The sequence below is a fragment of the Abramis brama genome, assembly GCF_963993115.1.
Source record: "Abramis brama genome assembly, chromosome: 5".
Classification (NCBI taxonomy): Eukaryota; Metazoa; Chordata; class Actinopteri; order Cypriniformes; family Leuciscidae; genus Abramis; species Abramis brama.
In genome coordinates, this window is record NC_139967.1 from 30282933 (window position 1) to 30300716 (window position 17784).

The window sequence follows — 17784 nt, forward strand, 5'->3', positions numbered from 1 at the left end:
TATCCATCCATCCATCTATTATCTTCACACTATTACAAAAATCAAATCAAATTCAGTTTCTTGTTTCTTGCCCCACCTTGGTTGAATACATCTAGTTAAAGATGCTATTTACAACTGCATACACAATTATTTTCCCTTGACTATTTGTTTGTAACAATCTAAGCATGGAACTGAGAAAACAAGTTAAAACTAAACAGGCTAAGCATCCAATGATTAAGTATATTTTAAATTAGAGGACAACAAAATGTATTCAAGGAAATAAGCAGAAATGACAAACCATGTCAATTCACCAAATGCTAACAGTTCAGCGAGCACAGTATTAAAGACAACTGTGCAGAAGCGCTGCAGTTTGTGACAGAGAACAGGCGGAGGTTGTGGAGTAGCCAAAAATATGAAGATTGCTTGCCCAATGAATACTGATAAGCTACCATGGTCACCATGGTTATAGTATTCAGCCAATTACAAGACAGCAATATGCCTCCACTGTCTAACACACACACACACACACACACACACACACAATAGCAAACGGCTCATTCATAGAGCTGCAGGCAGCCGGCCTACTACATCAAAATTCATATTCAAAAGGAACCTTGGAGTTCACCTCAATCCAGGTCCTAAATCGTGTAAACAGGCTTAATATTTAGTTTAAGCTCTGAGCGAGTACACTTTTGTGTTTTTTGCTCATTTCCATAAAAGAAGATTTTTTTTTTTTTAATCAAGATATCTTGCAGGAGAAAATCCTCACAAAAAATAAATGATAAAAATAAATAATAATAAATACAATATCCATTATGTATTTTTTATGTTATAAGTTAGAGCGCTGGCTTATGTAGCGCTGTCTTCTTTATAGTATTACTAATTTTCTTAAAAAAAAAAAAAAACATGACCCATTTCTATCACTCAAAGCATGTGGTATAGCTGTAATGAAAGAGGTGATCTCAAATGATTTGCAAACATTCAGAACGACATTCAACCTTTCAACAGTACACATTAAATTGCAATGCGGACATTTTGAATAGATTGACTGTCAAGTCCTGGTGCATACAAAGCCAGCGCTGGATATGTAAAACGAGAGGACACATAACATTATCATAAGAGGAATTATGATGAGTTTGACTGGTGTGACAAAGTCTATGGTTTTGTGAGACGCTAAAATTAAACCTAAACCCCCCCCCCAAAGAAACAGAAAAAAATGTGTCAAATTAATTTAGCCTTACAAGGATAAAAAAATAAAAAAATAAAAATATCAGGCTTTTGTTTTTCACACACCTTTGTTGTCTTTTGTGGAAATTTGAGAACTCAAAAGGCAAGGTGACAATGCATTTTCACAGTAGATTCTGGTAATTGCCTGTCAATATATATATATATATATTTTTGGTAACAATTAATGCCCTGTTATAACAAGTATTCACAGACAAGAGTCTATAATAAAAATTACTTGTCAGGCATTTAAACAAAGGTATATATATATTTTCCCCTCTTGCAATAGGCCTATATTTAATGCACATTTATATCTTATCCAATTTATTCCATTTATCTGTAACATCAAAATAAAATAAAAAACAACAACTAAACTATAAATATAATAATATTAAAAACAATACATTTTAATGCATGCATTTCTTTATTTTATAATTGTTGTTGGCTAAATATTAAAAATAATTATTTAGTTTAAAATGTGTTTAAAGCTATTGGCTATTTCTTATATCAACCATAATAACATTACAATTCCACTGTGTTAACAATGTTACTGAAATGATCCTTTATAAGAGAATATGTGTTCAGGTTAAACAATTTAGTCAGTGTTAGGCCTCTAAAAATATCTCATTTAATCTTCAACTAACTTGCATTAGGGCTCTAAAAAATAGGCTACCTTATTTTTTAACCGACCCTGAATAAATTCATAATAGAGTTGACCTATATTAAAAGTATATGCTGCAAAGAATAAATACAGTAGGCCCATAATAAGAGGGTGTTAAGCCAGAGAAAAAAGAAGAAAAAAAAATCTCACACATGCCAAGTTCAAATACAAGCGCTTTGAGGACAATAGTGGTGATGTCATGTTTTAACGCGGTCTGCAGCAAAGCTATGCTTCAAAACTTCAAGCTCAATACGCCACTTCTTTTACATACACACGCCTTATTCCCACACTTATTCAGCTCAGCAGAGGCAGCGTATATAGCTATGATGCCTGTGAGATATTCACAGCCGTTATAGGCTACTGTTCCTGCTTTGGGGCCCGCGTCTGCTGAGGCTGGGAACGGTCGCCACTTTCTAAAGGGATGCAGATGAGTCGGGTGCACTTGACATCTTTTCATGACCCATGTCGCCCCCAGTCCCCCCCCCCAGCCCGCCGGCGCTGTCTGTCATATTCTGGATAGGGCCGTGGCATTGCCACTTGCCCTCGAGCGTGGGAATGGGAGCGTCCAGTCGTTCACATCTACTGCGCTCCGTTTAACGGAATCAATTAAGGAGGACCGACCCCCTCGCTCCCCATGTGCCCACCCCTTTTCATTTTTGTCAGCTCTCTCTATATGTCCTAATTATTTCTGTTTGGGATGCCAGCGCCGTTTCCTGGCCAAAGGCGACCGAGCTGAAATAAATAGTGAGCACGTGGGTTCCTCTCTCTTCACGTGTCAATTTTCAGTAAATTGGTGAGCTCATATAAACTCGAATATTATTAATTTAATCCCTGCACGTCAATTAATTTATTCTGTTGCGTAAAACAATACTTCCTTAGGGAAAAACGAAGCTGACTTTTTTGTTTTGCATTTTTTTGCGCGCGAGCGATGAATAGAAAGAGCATATCCTACTTTTCAAAGCAACATAATAGGCTATTAAATGAAGCCTAAAAAAATAAATAATAAAAACCCAAATTCTGTCTGACATTGTGTGTAGCTATCAGCTCCCCAAAGAGTATTGACACATATAATACACCCTAACACATTTTCTTTTTGTAGCCTAAATGTATCTTCGTGTCATTAGGCATCCAGAGTTTTCGATGATCCAGGAGGCAGTTTTTACTTTCGGTTATCTAGCTTTATGAAGTGCAAAATACTCATACAGCTAGATAACCAAAGATAACAACTCGCTTCCAATTCCACAACAGTAATCCCCGGATACCTCCGTGTCTTGTGTAAGAATAAATCCAAGTGGAGAAGTTGCTAAAAACACAATAAAAACAGGCACGGGACTTCACAATTGTCATTTGTAGTTCTTAAAAAGTAGGTGTGCTCGCAAGAAAAATAAATGACAGTTTCTTCACAGGGTAATGAGAATCAAAACGGAAGCTATAATCCATTTGACATCGGAGCAGTTAACGTTAAAACAATATGAGAGTTGGAGTGAGGGAGCCTGTCGAATAAGAAGCAGTCATCCTCGCACAGGCCATCATTTGCATTGCAAATTACCTCCCAATCTCACAAAAGGCTCCTTTGGCTCTATTAAATCGTGGCAGCAGCGATAGATATCCCACGGAACCAGCAGCGATATTATACAAAGGAAAAAAAAAATCCGATTCCAGAGGAAAAAAGTGCACACGGAAATAACATCGCGTTTGTTTCGGCACTGAATGGAGAGATCTCTCTCTTATTTTTGGCCGAGTGGTGGCAGGTTGTCCGTGCACGGAGGAGATCGGTAATGCCACAGATCCCTGAGAGCTGCTATGAGAGAGACGAGAGGAGGATTGTGTTGCTGCTGCCAGCGGTCTGAGAGAGGGAACAGGGCCACATCTCGAGGAGTGGGGGGGCGGAGGGGGTAAGCGGGGGGGACGGGCTTCCAGTACCAAAATATGGACCAGCCAGAGAAGGTCAAAGGTCTCGGACCACGGGAGTGCAAGGCGATGATGATGATGAGGATGATGATGTCATTAGAAATCTCCAGAGTGCGTTTGTTTCCCTCGTGCAGGTTGAAGCTGCGATCCTGCACGCACTATTTCTGTACGCATAATGCATTTTTCAACGACGAGCATAGGCTACTTGATGGAAATATTTCAGAGGCAATGCCAATTACCCTCGATCACGAGGATTTTAGATTGTGCGACTGAATAGAAATGCTCGCCAGCGACACAAGGAGTCTTGCGCTCATTCCTCTGGCATTGACAGACAACACGCAAAGGTATGTTTAGCAGAATATAGCAGATCGCACTTTAGACAGAGTACGCTGATTTCCATCGTTAGTAGATGTTGATGCCCTCATTTTCTGACCACTGATATCAGAATCTTTTTTTTTTTTTTTAATTGATTACATATTCACGTGGACTTTCTGGTCCACAAGAACTGTAATTGAGTGCAAGTATAAGTGGATAACAAACATATCATTCAAAACGTTATGCTGACTTTCCAGCATCTGTGTGGGTTTCAGAATGTGGGACTCACAGTATCTCTCTCTCTCTCTCTATGCGTGTTTGCAAAGCTGCAGAACATGTGCAATAAAATTATCTATATAACTTATCTTATAAAGTGTGTCTTCATTTAATTTTTCCACTCAATGAATAAGCTATTTGAGCCACTTGTCACAATATGGATGTCAGCACAGAAGGTGTTCTATTAGGCCTACAGGATCTCTCGCCTTATAGGTCTCTAATTTTGGCCTTGCTTAAGGTCAAAAGACATATCATTTGAATTAAATTTGATATGATGGTTTTCTGACTGAATTGGTTTAGTTGAACCATGTCACAACAGCACTGTTGAATCATTGGCCCAGGGTGAGACACATACTCTCAGCAACAGTTCATTTAAGTTTATAAAGGCAAAACTAATAGTTTGAAGTTGGAAAGCTTAGACCTCATTTGTAAAACTCCTTGTTTAACATCATAGCATTATTCAGGCCTTATAGAGCTGTTGTACTGCCACAGTGAATAAAACCATGAATAAGAATCAAAACATGCAAACACAAAGCAAAGCTAAAATCAATAGGAACAAAACATTTGACTATTTGCAGTTTACAGCTCATCTATAACTAGTCTAAGCATCAACACATTATGTATAAGAACATGTACACATGTAAAAGTTGCCTGCCTCTCCTGAAACAACAACAAAGATCTATTTCTGTTTCTTCTTCCAAAAATCTTAAAGAGGACTGATCAACATTACAGTGATTAAATTAGAATTAATGACAGCTCACTAACATCTCAGAAATTGGTGTGAGAAAAGATAAAATGTGTGATTGATGAATCACTGCCCAGAGAAGATATATCATATTTTCTATCCCAACATGCAAAATTAAATCCCCTTGCGCACAATGACATGTTATGTCACTGTCACCCATACATATATAGTAGGCTATCACTGCATGAGACTTTGGCCCTGAGACCAGTGCTTTGTGTTAGATCAGTTCAAAGTGTGCTAACATGATATTGTTCTACAATGGTTATTTTACCTCGAGAATAAATTTAAAAGCACCATTTTCCATTATGTGAAATTTCTTTTGTCAAAGTCTGTAATGCGACTAATAGCACTATATTATTCGTAATGGCCATAAAAAAGAAGGATGAGAAGTGTCTCCAGATGTACTCACTTGAGCAAAGGTTTTTTTAAATTATGCCGAAGCCGACGTGACCAGATGCAACTCCTGCTGTAGGTAAAGAAGCCGGCGTGCACGAGGAGCTTTCGGTTTAAAATTGCCGCTAATACTCAGTTGATTGCGCGTGCCTCAGCGGCTCTGATTCTCACAAGAGCGCAGTCCAAGCGCACGAGCACGACAGCTACCGTATAAGCGAGAGCCAGTGAGAGGGGGAGAGAGGGAGGAAGGAGGGGTTGAGAAGTTTCCCATAACCTATTTGTCTGCAGTACCAAATAGAAAAGTGCACTGTTGAGCAGAGAAGGTCGGCATGTTTCCCCCCCCCCTTTCTTTCCTTTTCTTTTTTTCATGAAGGGTGTTCGGGAGGGGGCAGTCCTCTCTGTGAAAGAAAGGACGTGCTCTGAAATTCAAACAAGTTCGCCAGGTCTTTTGTTGGACTTGAACTGAGGAGGCATTGTTCCTCTATTGGCGTGGACTAGACCCAAGTTCCCAGACCAGGTTACGGATTGACTGCGGTAATGAATTTGCTCCGAGCGCTTCTTCCCAACACGTTTTGACTGACGGAACGCAATGGCAATCTGACACTGAGAGGACATCATTAGCTCGGAGAAAACTTGCACACCGATACGTAATGGCTTGTGAAGAAAAAGAAAAGAGAAAAAAAGTGAAATCTTTACACTTTAAACTTACCATAACCTAAAAAGTGCGCGTGTACGCAGGCAGATAAGGCCATGAATGTTTAGGCCTAGGCTATACACGCAATAACATTTACAGTGTGAGAAAGAATTTTACAGTGAATTCTCGTTTGGCACTGGTAAAAAAAAAAAAAAAATGTGATCAATAAGTTAAGACAACATGTGTATTTATATTGATTTAACTCATCAAAATAATAAACAATTTTCAACTTTTTTATGTTATACAATATTCAATTCATTTTTTAAAGTCAGTTTAATGTAATGCAAGTTGAAATGACTTAAACATCTAAGTTGATTATACTTAAATTAAGGCAGCGTCTTATTTTCACGTATTGCAACGTCAACACAACACTTTTTAAACAATAGATTTATGCTGTATGCAAATGAAAAAATAAATAATTATATTGTTTATGTTTTGTCAATGTCTCATCCGATGATGATCCTAACAAAAAGTGCAGTTGCTATAGTTACCTCATCTGACGAATGAGATTGCTGTTCGCCAGTGTTATAGCTTATTTAAATATACGGGCACTGGTTTGCTTCTAATCTAACTTTGAACATAGACCTAAAAATAAACATTTATTTGTAAGACCCTGATGCCAGACCTTTTGTTTTGACATTCTATGTTGGAGCTTCAAACCTTAATTAGGGGGCCAGATCCTCCGCCCAAACCCTCGCAAATTCATATCAATACAGATACAATGAATATCCGTAAATTATTATTTATATTTTTTATATTGTCATTATTGCAAAGCGTTTTATTGCCCCTCGTTCAGATTTTAAACACATCTCTTCATTGGAGATTCTAAACGTTTCCAAATAAATGTTGCTAATTCTTATTCTTCCACAGTTCTCAATTATTGCTAGCACTTGTGTTTGACTAAAACGAATTCACGTTTCAATTTTACAACGAGGTCACGTCCAATGACGTAGCAAGCCTATCGGCTACGTGCAGCCATATTTAAATACATCAGGGAAATTAGCGCATCAAATATGCAAATACCCCAACATAGCCTTTCTTTCAGCGGTCGGAGTAATTTCCCCTCATCGGCTTCGAGGTGGCTTGTTTCTTTTTTTCGGAAGAATATGCAAGTTGCTGTTTTTATTGAAAGGAAGCACCTTTCTTGAGCGTGAATACTGGACGATATTGCAGCAAAGAAGCGGAGCCATCATGCATAATGAGACGCCTGCTCCGCCATTCTTACATCTTCACCGCAGTTGGTCCTTGCGTGTGTATAATTTTTAATATTGATGCATATTTAAAAGGTATATTTGAATTTCCTTTGCATTCACGATGGCTGTATTGTCTTTATTTCCATCGCATTTGGCAGTGTTTTTGGCTCTTCGCGATGCGGATTTTATATTGTATAGGCTAAAGCATTGTCTCCATTATTGTACAATTTCAACCATTGAGTAGGTTTAACAACACTTCATAATGTGTGTTTTTTTTTCTTATTCATTCTTTAGGATCCGCCAATAGATACAAATATTATAAAATGCACATTCAAAAGCATTATGAGCGAACAAAGACATTTGAACGGCTCAAACAAAAAGGCACAAAGACCATTGTGACATTAGCATATCATTAATTTAGAACATCTCTCATTCAGAAACAGTCGGTTAACAGATACTACAGCCTATTAGACAAAGCAAATATTCGCATACAATTTGGAGACGTCTATACGAAATAAAATGAGTAAAGTAAAAATTATGTTTCTGTGCACCTAACAGTATTAACATAGTAATTAGAATAGAAGACATTTTGGTGTAGCCTACATTTTGTAAATTAATAGGCTACATAATTCAAAAATTAGCATCCTATATTTAGTTTTCTAGTTGCCTTAAACCACATAACTCGTCTGCAAAAAGAAAACATGAAATCATGAGGCAAATGCTTAGAAAATTAATTGACAAACAAAATCTATTGCTTTGAACTTGCCATCCACACAAACATCGTCGACCTCAAAACTTACCGCTAAAGTCATCATTAGGCCTAATATCCGTTTCCTATTAATATTATTGCGTTCACTTTCGAGACATGACTCTTTCCCATAACTTTTTTTTTTTGCGCAATCTTAGGCATCTCTCCTTCATAGTTCATCGTAAAGCGTCTGATCTTCATCTTGTAAACCTTTGCTCAACTGATCTGGCACCCAATAGAAGTGGTCAGACGAGCACGCGTAAAGATTTACTCCCAATGGGTCAACACACGTGCTCGCATGTTTTCCGCCTAAAACAAACTTAAGACAGCCTTGCAGCCTATACCTCTTTATACGAACAGACGTCAATGAGAGAAATAGGACTTACTTGGACTCTGTCTGTCCTCATCTTGGCGACTTCGTACGGTCCGAAGTTGTGTAGCACATGTGTGCTCTGCTGCGCCTGTTTGCAACACAGCAGGACCGCGATTACCATACTTATGCATATTTAAAACCTACAGAGAAAAGGGTTTCAAACTTTCCCACAGCTCCTATAAACTATAATGGGTGACAATGACTCACCACGTCTTGAATAATAACACACAATTATTGTGTGCCATTATTGGATAATGAAACCAATTTATTGTCTTATAATCGAAATATATTTTTGTTATTTTTACTGTAGCCTACATTTTTTTTTTTTGCATTAAATTCTTAGCATTTTAAAGGTTTTTTTTTTCTTTTTCTTTTTTTTTTAGCCACTGAGGAGTCTAGTCTTAGTTAATATAAAATGAATAAGATACAGGTTATATATATAGGATACATATATATATATAGTCAGATGTCGACTTCGCGGAGAACTAAAAGGGATTTCAGAGCATTCATGATGACATCCCTAATATATAATCAAAAAAGTATTTTAATAACTTTGAAACTGTTTACGATGCCCATAAAAATTGACGTTTCACAACGAACAAAATAAATACAAATAAAATTGTAGGATTTTTGTATTCACTTCTCCCACACATTATCATTCAATATGACATCGTTTTTTCCCCAATGTGTTCCTGTAAATCTACAATCTTGACTAGGCTGTTAATTAAAAATATAAAATGAACAACATTCTTATTATAGATGTAGATAAAAAGGGAGAATAACATATATTTAGGGCCATTTTTAGCATCAAAAATACATCTGTAATCCAGCCTCTATACACTTAGGCTACGAGTGTCAATTATAGGAACATGAAAATATAAAATGTCTATAGCGTCTAAACGAGCATTGTGGCTTATTTTTCATTCTCCACCTCATTTCTCTCTTTTTTTTGTTGTTGTTCTTTTTACATCATCAATACTAAATATATAGCTAGCTATATAGCTTATATAAGATATGATTAGAGAGTTGTTTAAGTCAATTAAACGTGTGATAGATAGAGAGAGAGAGGCGCGGAGAGGCAGAGGAGAGGCTGGTTTCCAGGTAATTCAATACAAAGACATGCATGCTTTCTTTCCATTGTTTAGCTCTGCCGAATAATGCAGTGCACACCTCACGATTAACAGATATTTATAAATTAAGAATGACGGTGGGTATTTAGTTACAAATATTTTAAAAACTGAACAACAGAATAAATTAAAAAAAACTTCAGGTTTCTCAAACTTCCCCCTTTCAACTAAGACTACATTTATATTTTCCGTCTACCACATGATAATTTCTCGTAACGTGTAAGACAGCAATTTCCATGTTAAACTATATTCTAAATTATATTCCAAGCCTTTTATAAATATTGCCTCAGCCATTGATTCTCTAGAAATGCATTCGAAGTAGCCTAAGATGCATTTCCGTAACACGCGGCGACATCTAGTGGTGCAATGCTCTAACGGAAACTGCTGCAGAAACGAATGGAACGATTTAAGTTGGACACGAGCGATAATTCCATGCGATACCATTCACAAATTAAAAGCAATTTATCATTATAATTATATTTGTTTATGCATAAGGTTTTCTTTTTCCTATAAAAGCTTCCATCTAAATAGACTAGTTATCATAACGAATTGAGGCTACAACGATTTCAAATTGTAAGCAATTGAAGTAAATATAAATAAATAATCGCTTTCTTTAAATCATAGGAGTTTTGCGTCCATTTCTTTTCGTAGACACGTTTCAAAATTTTCTATTTTTGGGAAATAAAATTCAGCACACACACACATAGACTACGCAACAGTTTTCACACCATTTATCCAAATACTCGATTTCTTTGTTAGATCCGGTTATATTTTTGTCGGCCTCAATTATGAGTGATGACTAACAGCTCTTACTCTAAATGATATGCAGTACTGCGAGGTTGTCGGACACCTGCATGGCAACTGTGGGAAATATGGAGGAAAGTCCTCCTCGTTCATTCTCTCCGCGTCCACTTAAGCCAGAGCCTTTAATAAAGCCAGGAAATGTGCTGGAAAACAAAGAGACATTTCAAAGTCTTACTTCTCTAAAAAGTCGCAGGCACTGATGGCCAATACGACAGATTATAAATGCGTTATCATTATGATGCATTTATGAGCCTTAATGTTTTTTTTTTTTTTACATTGTGATAACAGTTTTCAAACTTCTAACACTATAATGTTGCCCATTCGATTTCATCTTCATAAAACAACGTTAAACATACCATATTTACTTGATGTAGGCAAGTTAAAAATGCATTTAAGCTTCCTTTCTATTAAGCATAAAATGTATTCGAGGTGTTTCGAAATTTGTATTGATTTTATGTAGGGCCCTATATTTAAAAATTATATTTAGGCCTATTTATTATAATATTCATCTGGTAATTTAGTAATTTTCGATGAGCTATTATTGCCAAATCATCTGCAATAGGCTAACGTAGCTAATAGAGGAATCAAAATTACATATTGCATGGCTGATTAAAAATGACCAAAGGCCGTGTAACTTAAAAGGAATGTAGTTTTTCTTCTTCTTTTAATCCAGAGGAACTGCTATTGCATGTTTTCGTTCATTTTATGCAGAAAGCCACCTTTGAATCTTGAAGCAAAATTAATTTTCAATTATGTCTGGAGTCAGAATGAGCTTATTAGGATCTGTTATAAAAAACAAACAAACAAAAAAACATTTATTATTTTGAATCGTGGGAAGTTTCACAGCGTTCAAATGTTTAATCGAATTTGGGATGGGATTATCAAAATACGTTTTACAAAAAAAACAAAAAAACAAAAACATTTTTTTTTTTTTTTTTTTGCTCAACTAACCACTCATAGGCCTACGTGTTCATTTGTTAATTGTGTATGTGTTTGGAAAACCGCGGTTATTAATTGTTCATATAATCTAAACTTCAAACCAAGATTTAATTGGCAGGAAATGTAAACTGCTAATTCTTTCAAAAGTAAAGTGCGCCTTTGATTGATTCTCTTTCTTTCGTTTGTTTTTATACAATGTTTTTTGAAAGATTTCTGAAAGTGTGATTTAAATGAGAAAATCTTCTGTCATGCTGCATATAAAGAAAACAGAATGCCTGACGGAAACCTGTTGATTAAACGTTGAAATAACCTCTTTGTTGTGACTTTCTTCTCGATCATTACAGACTTTCAAAAACACTTACATTTTAGATATAACGTGTTATGTTTTATATACGACTACTTATATATATATATATATATATATATATATATATATATATACACCAGGTATCAACGTTAGAGAATGCATACACAGGGAATATACTGTCCTTACATCTGATATATGTGATGAAATTGGCCTCTTTTATGCATTACAAATGTTATAGCCTATTTTGAGGCCAACGGCAGTTAATGATAAAATAGCCTAGCTAGAAATCTCTTAAAATGCAATCAAAACAAATAGCATATACAATTAAAATCCAATACAAATAAAATGCACATTCAAATGAAAGCCTAATCGAAGAGTATGAATGTGTAGTCTATGCCGAATTTGTGCAGTAGCCTATAATATCGTTTAAAGCAGCTGACAGTGATTAGTTCGGTAATCTCTGTTTCATCGTATATAAGCGTGTGAATGCAATCAAATAAAGGAGGTCATAATACTTTAAAATATGAACAATGGTGACATCTTGTGGCCAAAAGGATTCATTGTCTCTTCAACACCCTATGCTGTTTCCACAATAATGCAATTCATTTGCATTGGGTCACTTCAGATCTGACATTTTTTCATTATTTTTATACAATAGGCCTATTTAAAGATTAATAAACCATTACATATTCACAAGTCGACTCACATATTAAATCTATAGCCTAGTCTATTACAAATTTACTAATACACAAGGCTATATGTTAGCTTTTTGGTTGGAATTTAAAATAACAAACGTGTGTTATCTGCTTAATGTGCAGGAGCTAAATATTTTTTTTAAAAAGAGAGATAAGAACCTACAAGAATGAATGACAGGCAGGTGTTGTGGGCGAAATCAGCCATTCTAGAATGTTCATTATAAAAACCACCAACGCCCCTCGTTGCACAACCCTGTCACGCTGGCGTTACCATGCTGACCAGACAATATAGCCTATATTTACTTTTTAAAGCAGAAGCAAAGCGAAAAACGTCGTTAATATTAACCTTGTTAAAGTTTGCTTAACCGTTTTTAAGCTCTTACCTCCCTCAAACAGGACGATATTTACCAATGTTTAATGACTTTTAGGTCTCTTTATTTTACTCCCAGTGTTCCTTTTAAGATGTTTACCTGTGTAGGCCGTTCTTGACAGGTGAGAAATCGATAAATCTGGTACGTGCCGTGGATTTGCATCCTTCAAACTCATGAAAGTGCCCCAAGTTCATCTACTATCGCGCTCTCAACTTCCGGTTTCCATATATGGACTGGACACTGTGCACGCGATAGAAAGACGCTGAAAGCCTTCTGATTAGCTAAAGAAAACAGTCTGACCGCGACCACTTTTTAATTTTACGTTTACAGACTCGGGCTATCGTAGATTTTCGAGTGATAGCCTATACTTGGAGAGTTAATTCAATGAAATATTTTAAGATTCAGGGCATCCTTTAGGATAACTAAAGGCCTACAATCGAAAAAACAAACAAACAAACACAAAAAACGATAACAAACATGGAGCCTACACATGATGAAATTTATGTCAACAAGATTTGGCAACATAAATTGTAAACGAAAATGTTCTGAGTGGTTTAATGAATGTGTGAATGATAAATATGACCTAATAGGCCTATTTTATTTAGAAAAGTCAAAGGTGGTAAAGCCTTGTGTGTGTGTAGCCTACACCTCTGTGTTAAGATATGCCCAGACATGATGACTACAGTCTGTTATGCAGCATGATGACCACAGTCTCTTTTGCTGCATAAAAACATAATAGCCTTATTATTCTGCATGGATGCTTCTGTGATTAATAACTTGATTTAGAGCTACCTGGCTAAAAACATTTTCAAAGCTATCTTGCAATCAAGGCGAGGGACAGAACACAATAAAAATAACACCAGGACGTCTGTGTAACTAAGAAAGCCAGTAACTTTACTGAATTCTCTTCAAAATACAAATACCTTTTTTTTTAGTCCCAGCAGGAGAAACAATTTTTATTCCATACATTAATTTTTACTACATACAGCTGAATCAAGTCCCTTGAGATACAGAGATGTGGTTTTAATTTAATGACATCTTGTCTTCAAGTGGCGACAAAGTCCAGCTTGTGCCGCTGAAAGCCTCTTTCTCCTGGTTAGAAAACAAAAAGACACTTTCTTTCAAACTTACCCATTGTAGGTTTATACAAGCTACATTTGTTACTACAGAATTTTTCAGCATTTTTTTTTTTTTTCATTTTTTTATTTTGTTATTTATATACTTAATGGAAACAACACTCGAGAGAGAGAGAGAGAGAGAGAGAGAGAGAGAGAGAGAGAGATAGAGATAGAGAGAAACAGAAAAGCTCAATCAAAAAAAAAAAAAAAAAAAAAAAAAAGGAAAGAAAATAAGTAAAATAAAAATAACCGGAGAGTCATATATTGACAGTTGAAATCTATATAACAAACAATGGCATTGTTTCACAATACTGTACACTCGTTAGTTAGAGGAGAATGTTCCAAATTCTCGACAAGACCAACTCATTGAAAGGTAATCTGAGGCACTGGGAGGGTGAGTCAGAGGTACCAGCCACTAGCATGAACAACTTGTGAAGAAACACAATGGTCTCAAACCCAGAAAGGATTATGGATCGGCAAACACAACATCACTTTTTTTGTCTTTGGTAGAAAAAACAGACTAACATATGTCCTGTCAAAATCACAGAATGCACAATGATAGATATGTATAACAACTGAACAAAACTAGTCACAATCCACTAAATGATGATACAAGCTTACACAAGCAGTCATGAGGTATCTATGACTGTGCTGTCTTATATTATAGAATCTTCAGTGCAATGCCGATTAATGTGACACGGGAAACTTTAAAAGGTTGTGAATATTCCAGACCAGGACAAATATCTTGTGCTTTATAAAAAAGGGGGGCATATTTATGAGTGTGACTTCAATTTTAAAATGTAATTCTGAATGTATTTGCCCCTGAAAGACTCAGTCCGGTGAAGAAGAAAAAAAAAACAGAAAAAAAAAACAGAAAAAAAAAAAAAAAAAAAAAAAAAACGTGTGCAACTGCACATATTCCCTGTAATGGGGGAAAAAGTTATGACCATAATTTTTTTTATCATATATATTCATATATTAGAAAGCTATACACAAGCATGTTAATTTCACAGATTCTTTAAAAAGATTCTTAATATTATTATTCAATATACTTAGAAATACACGTTTAAAAACAAAACTTCTACAAAGAGAGAGAGAGAGAGCAAGAGAGAGAGAGGGAGAGAAAGAGAAAAAAAAAAAACATTGAGCAAAGCAAGGATTCACTGTCTCAGATTTCATGGCTTATGGTTAAAAAGCCCAAGGTTTCTCTTTCTTTTACTTTCATTTCTCGTATAAGCAAAGCTATCAAAACACATTCTGGCTCTTATAAACTACAAAAAGCCACAAAAATGCTTTGCATTGTATTCCTTTTTGATATGAAAATAGAAGCAAGTGTATCATACATTTTTTTTTCTCTTTTTCCTCTTTTAATACTGAACAACAACTGCAAGTCCTAGGTTTAAATGTCATCAGACTGAAGTAACATGGCTCTTAATTTAAAGTCCTTCACCTTGGCGATGCCACTCTGTCCTGCTATTTCCTTTCCTTCAGCAGGAGAGTTTTTGTTTCCTGAAATACCCACTCCCCCATAACTTAACCAAGGAACCTGCACATATATCTGTACAATCCTTCGAAATTCTTGCATAACAGGTTTGTTTGTGTGAAATCAGCAATATTTACCAACCTTGACCCTTCCCCCCGTGTCCCAGCCTTGTCTCTATGTACAATACGTTGAACCTGCAACATGACATTGTCACCCATAACATACATTTAGCGAAGGGGCCCTCTGAATAGAGTGGCACTAAAAAAAAAAGAAAAAAAAAAGGAATCTGTACATATTGTACTGGTACAACAACTCAAGTGCTAAGCTGTCACCTCTCTGCTGTGCTCCTCGTGTGGCTGAACATCACTGAGGCAAGTACTTTACAAAAAAAAGAAAAAAAGATCCAAGAGTACCTGACACTTTTTGTTGGTTTCTTACTCTGCATACATGTACACCTACACAACGTGTAAATATATATGCATATCTGGTAATTCTTTACATTGTATTCCACACACTGCACAAGTAATGCATAGTAGCCCGCCCACTAAACCCTCCCCGACCCGGTTTGTACTAGTCCTTCATGTTTCCCTCCCTGAAAACCCGTCAATCACAACAATACGTATACCAGACACACTCTGATGAAATAATAATAGTTAAAAACAAATGTTACAGGTCATTTCGAGAGCACTTCCTCCCCTCTCCACGGCAAATCAGAGAATAAGGGGAGAGCAATGATTGTGACTTGTCATAAACGGCAGAGAGAAAGCGAGAACGAGTGAGGTGCCGTGGAACCACGTGGCATCGCGCGGGGAGGTCAAGGTCGAGGATTGGGCTGTCCAAGGGGGGCATCGCTTATCATGTGGCCCACCCCTCCGAGAGGCGGACGCGCTTGATGGATGGGCTGTCTTGCTCGTCCAGGCCGGGCCGGCCCAATCCTAAGGGCGAATGGAAGTCGGGACGGTGATCGTCGCGGTCGCTGCCCTCGTGCGAGCTGCCGCAGCTACTGAGGCTGTCGGCCGGGGAGCGTCCCGAGTCCTGGCGCCCCTGTGTGAGCGGGCCCTGGTGCTGCTGGTGAGACGGTAGCTGGCCGTAGCCGCCTGGTGTGGTGCTGCTGGATCGATCTCTAGGAGGAGAAACAGGTTCGGACTTGATGTGCAGGCTTTGAGTAGAGGGCAGGGAGAGATTTGAACCCTGACATAAGTGAGAGCTAGAGCAATTTCTGTAGGAAGGAAAGGAAATGAAGGGGGTTACGGATCGGAACGAGTGCTCGTGCACTCCTGTACACAGGTGGCAGAGATACAATCAAATCAGTGACATTTGTCTAAAAATACTCGAACATGGTTATTGCAGAAAGAAAACGCTGCATTACTATAGAAAATAAAAGAGATGTTTACTTCCTATATAGTGACAAAGAACAGTAAGAGAAAGTGCGAGAAAGTTGCACATATTAAAGGTATACTATGTAGGTTTTTTGCTGTTGTTCAAAATGAACAAAATACCTCATCAATTCATCTTCTAAAACGTATGTTTGTCTTAACCTGATTCACTATGCTAAGCCTATTATAAGTGTTTATATTTTAAACCTGTCCACATGTTTTTCATTGGAAATTGGGCATACGTCACTCGCTTGTGCGTGTCTTGTCAAATCTGTAAAGTGAGAAAAGTTGCTCCGGCTACTTTGACGTGAGTATGGTGTGGGAGTTGACATGGAGCAGCTAAACCTCCAGGGAATCACCTGTTTTAAACAAACGCAGAACAGAGGAGAGTCTCTTGGTTCTCTTGCCGAGAACTGAGGGATTTAAAATGTTGTAAAAGCGACGTGGGGATGATGTTTTTATTACTCAACATGTGAGTAAGGTATTTTATACCATGGTCTGGGTGAATACTCGATTCTGATTGGCTGCAGGGTGTCCATTAAAAAGTGATAGAGGACACCTAGTAAAGGAGTTCTGGTGAAACTGACTGTTTACCGCTCGAAATTAATAAATAAATGCGCTGGCTACATCAGCTGTGAGTAACCATAGCAACAGGCAGTAAACTGAAGGGTTCTACGAGCTGAGCGGACTATAAATATCTCCGGTTGCTAAATAAACCGTCAGGCGTAACCAGGGAAACCAAGTCATTGTTTGTAAAAACTTTAGATTTCGATTGTAAAACTAATTAAAATATAAACTAATGTTTTAAAAATGTGTTATTTGGCAAGTGACCATGGTATAAGCGGGTTAATGCTCTTCGAGGTGTCCATTGTCAGGTATTAATGGACTCTGCTGCGCGTCGGACGGTTCACTCCTCGCCGTCGTCCATTAATATCTGACAATGGACACCTCGTCGGGCATTAACCCTTACTTATTGAACAGATAAATTGCCATATGTAGCTCTCCAACATAGTTTATTGTAAAGCATTATCTATTGTGAAGGGCCACTTCAT

General features: G+C 37.1%; 1 protein-coding gene and 1 long non-coding RNA gene across 10 annotated transcripts in view; both read right to left on the minus strand.

The window, feature by feature from the left end:
• Positions 1-8821, minus strand: part of LOC311083020 — a 39173-nt gene extending 30352 nt beyond the window's left edge. Inside the window, exon 1 of one of the 3 annotated variants that reach the window (XR_014606187.1) lies at positions 8526-8821. This is a non-coding gene — a long non-coding RNA (uncharacterized lncRNA). Of the gene's footprint in view, positions 1-5520; positions 5848-8191; positions 8486-8525 lie in introns of those variants that run through there. The other 2 variants (XR_014606188.1, XR_014606189.1) reach the window with 2 other exon arrangements.
• Positions 8822-13628: 4807 nt separating this feature from the next.
• Positions 13629-17784, minus strand: part of mef2cb (myocyte enhancer factor 2cb) — a 79104-nt gene continuing 74948 nt past the window's right edge. For 4 of the 7 annotated variants that reach the window (XM_084114204.1, XM_084114206.1, XM_084114205.1 and 1 more), the window contains one exon: positions 13629-16575. In XM_084114204.1, coding sequence (XP_083970330.1) covers positions 16212-16575 — 364 coding nt within the window. In that variant the 3' untranslated portion in view covers positions 13629-16211. The remainder of the gene's footprint in view (positions 16576-17784) is intronic. The other 3 variants (XM_084114208.1, XM_084114207.1, XM_084114209.1) reach the window with 2 other exon arrangements.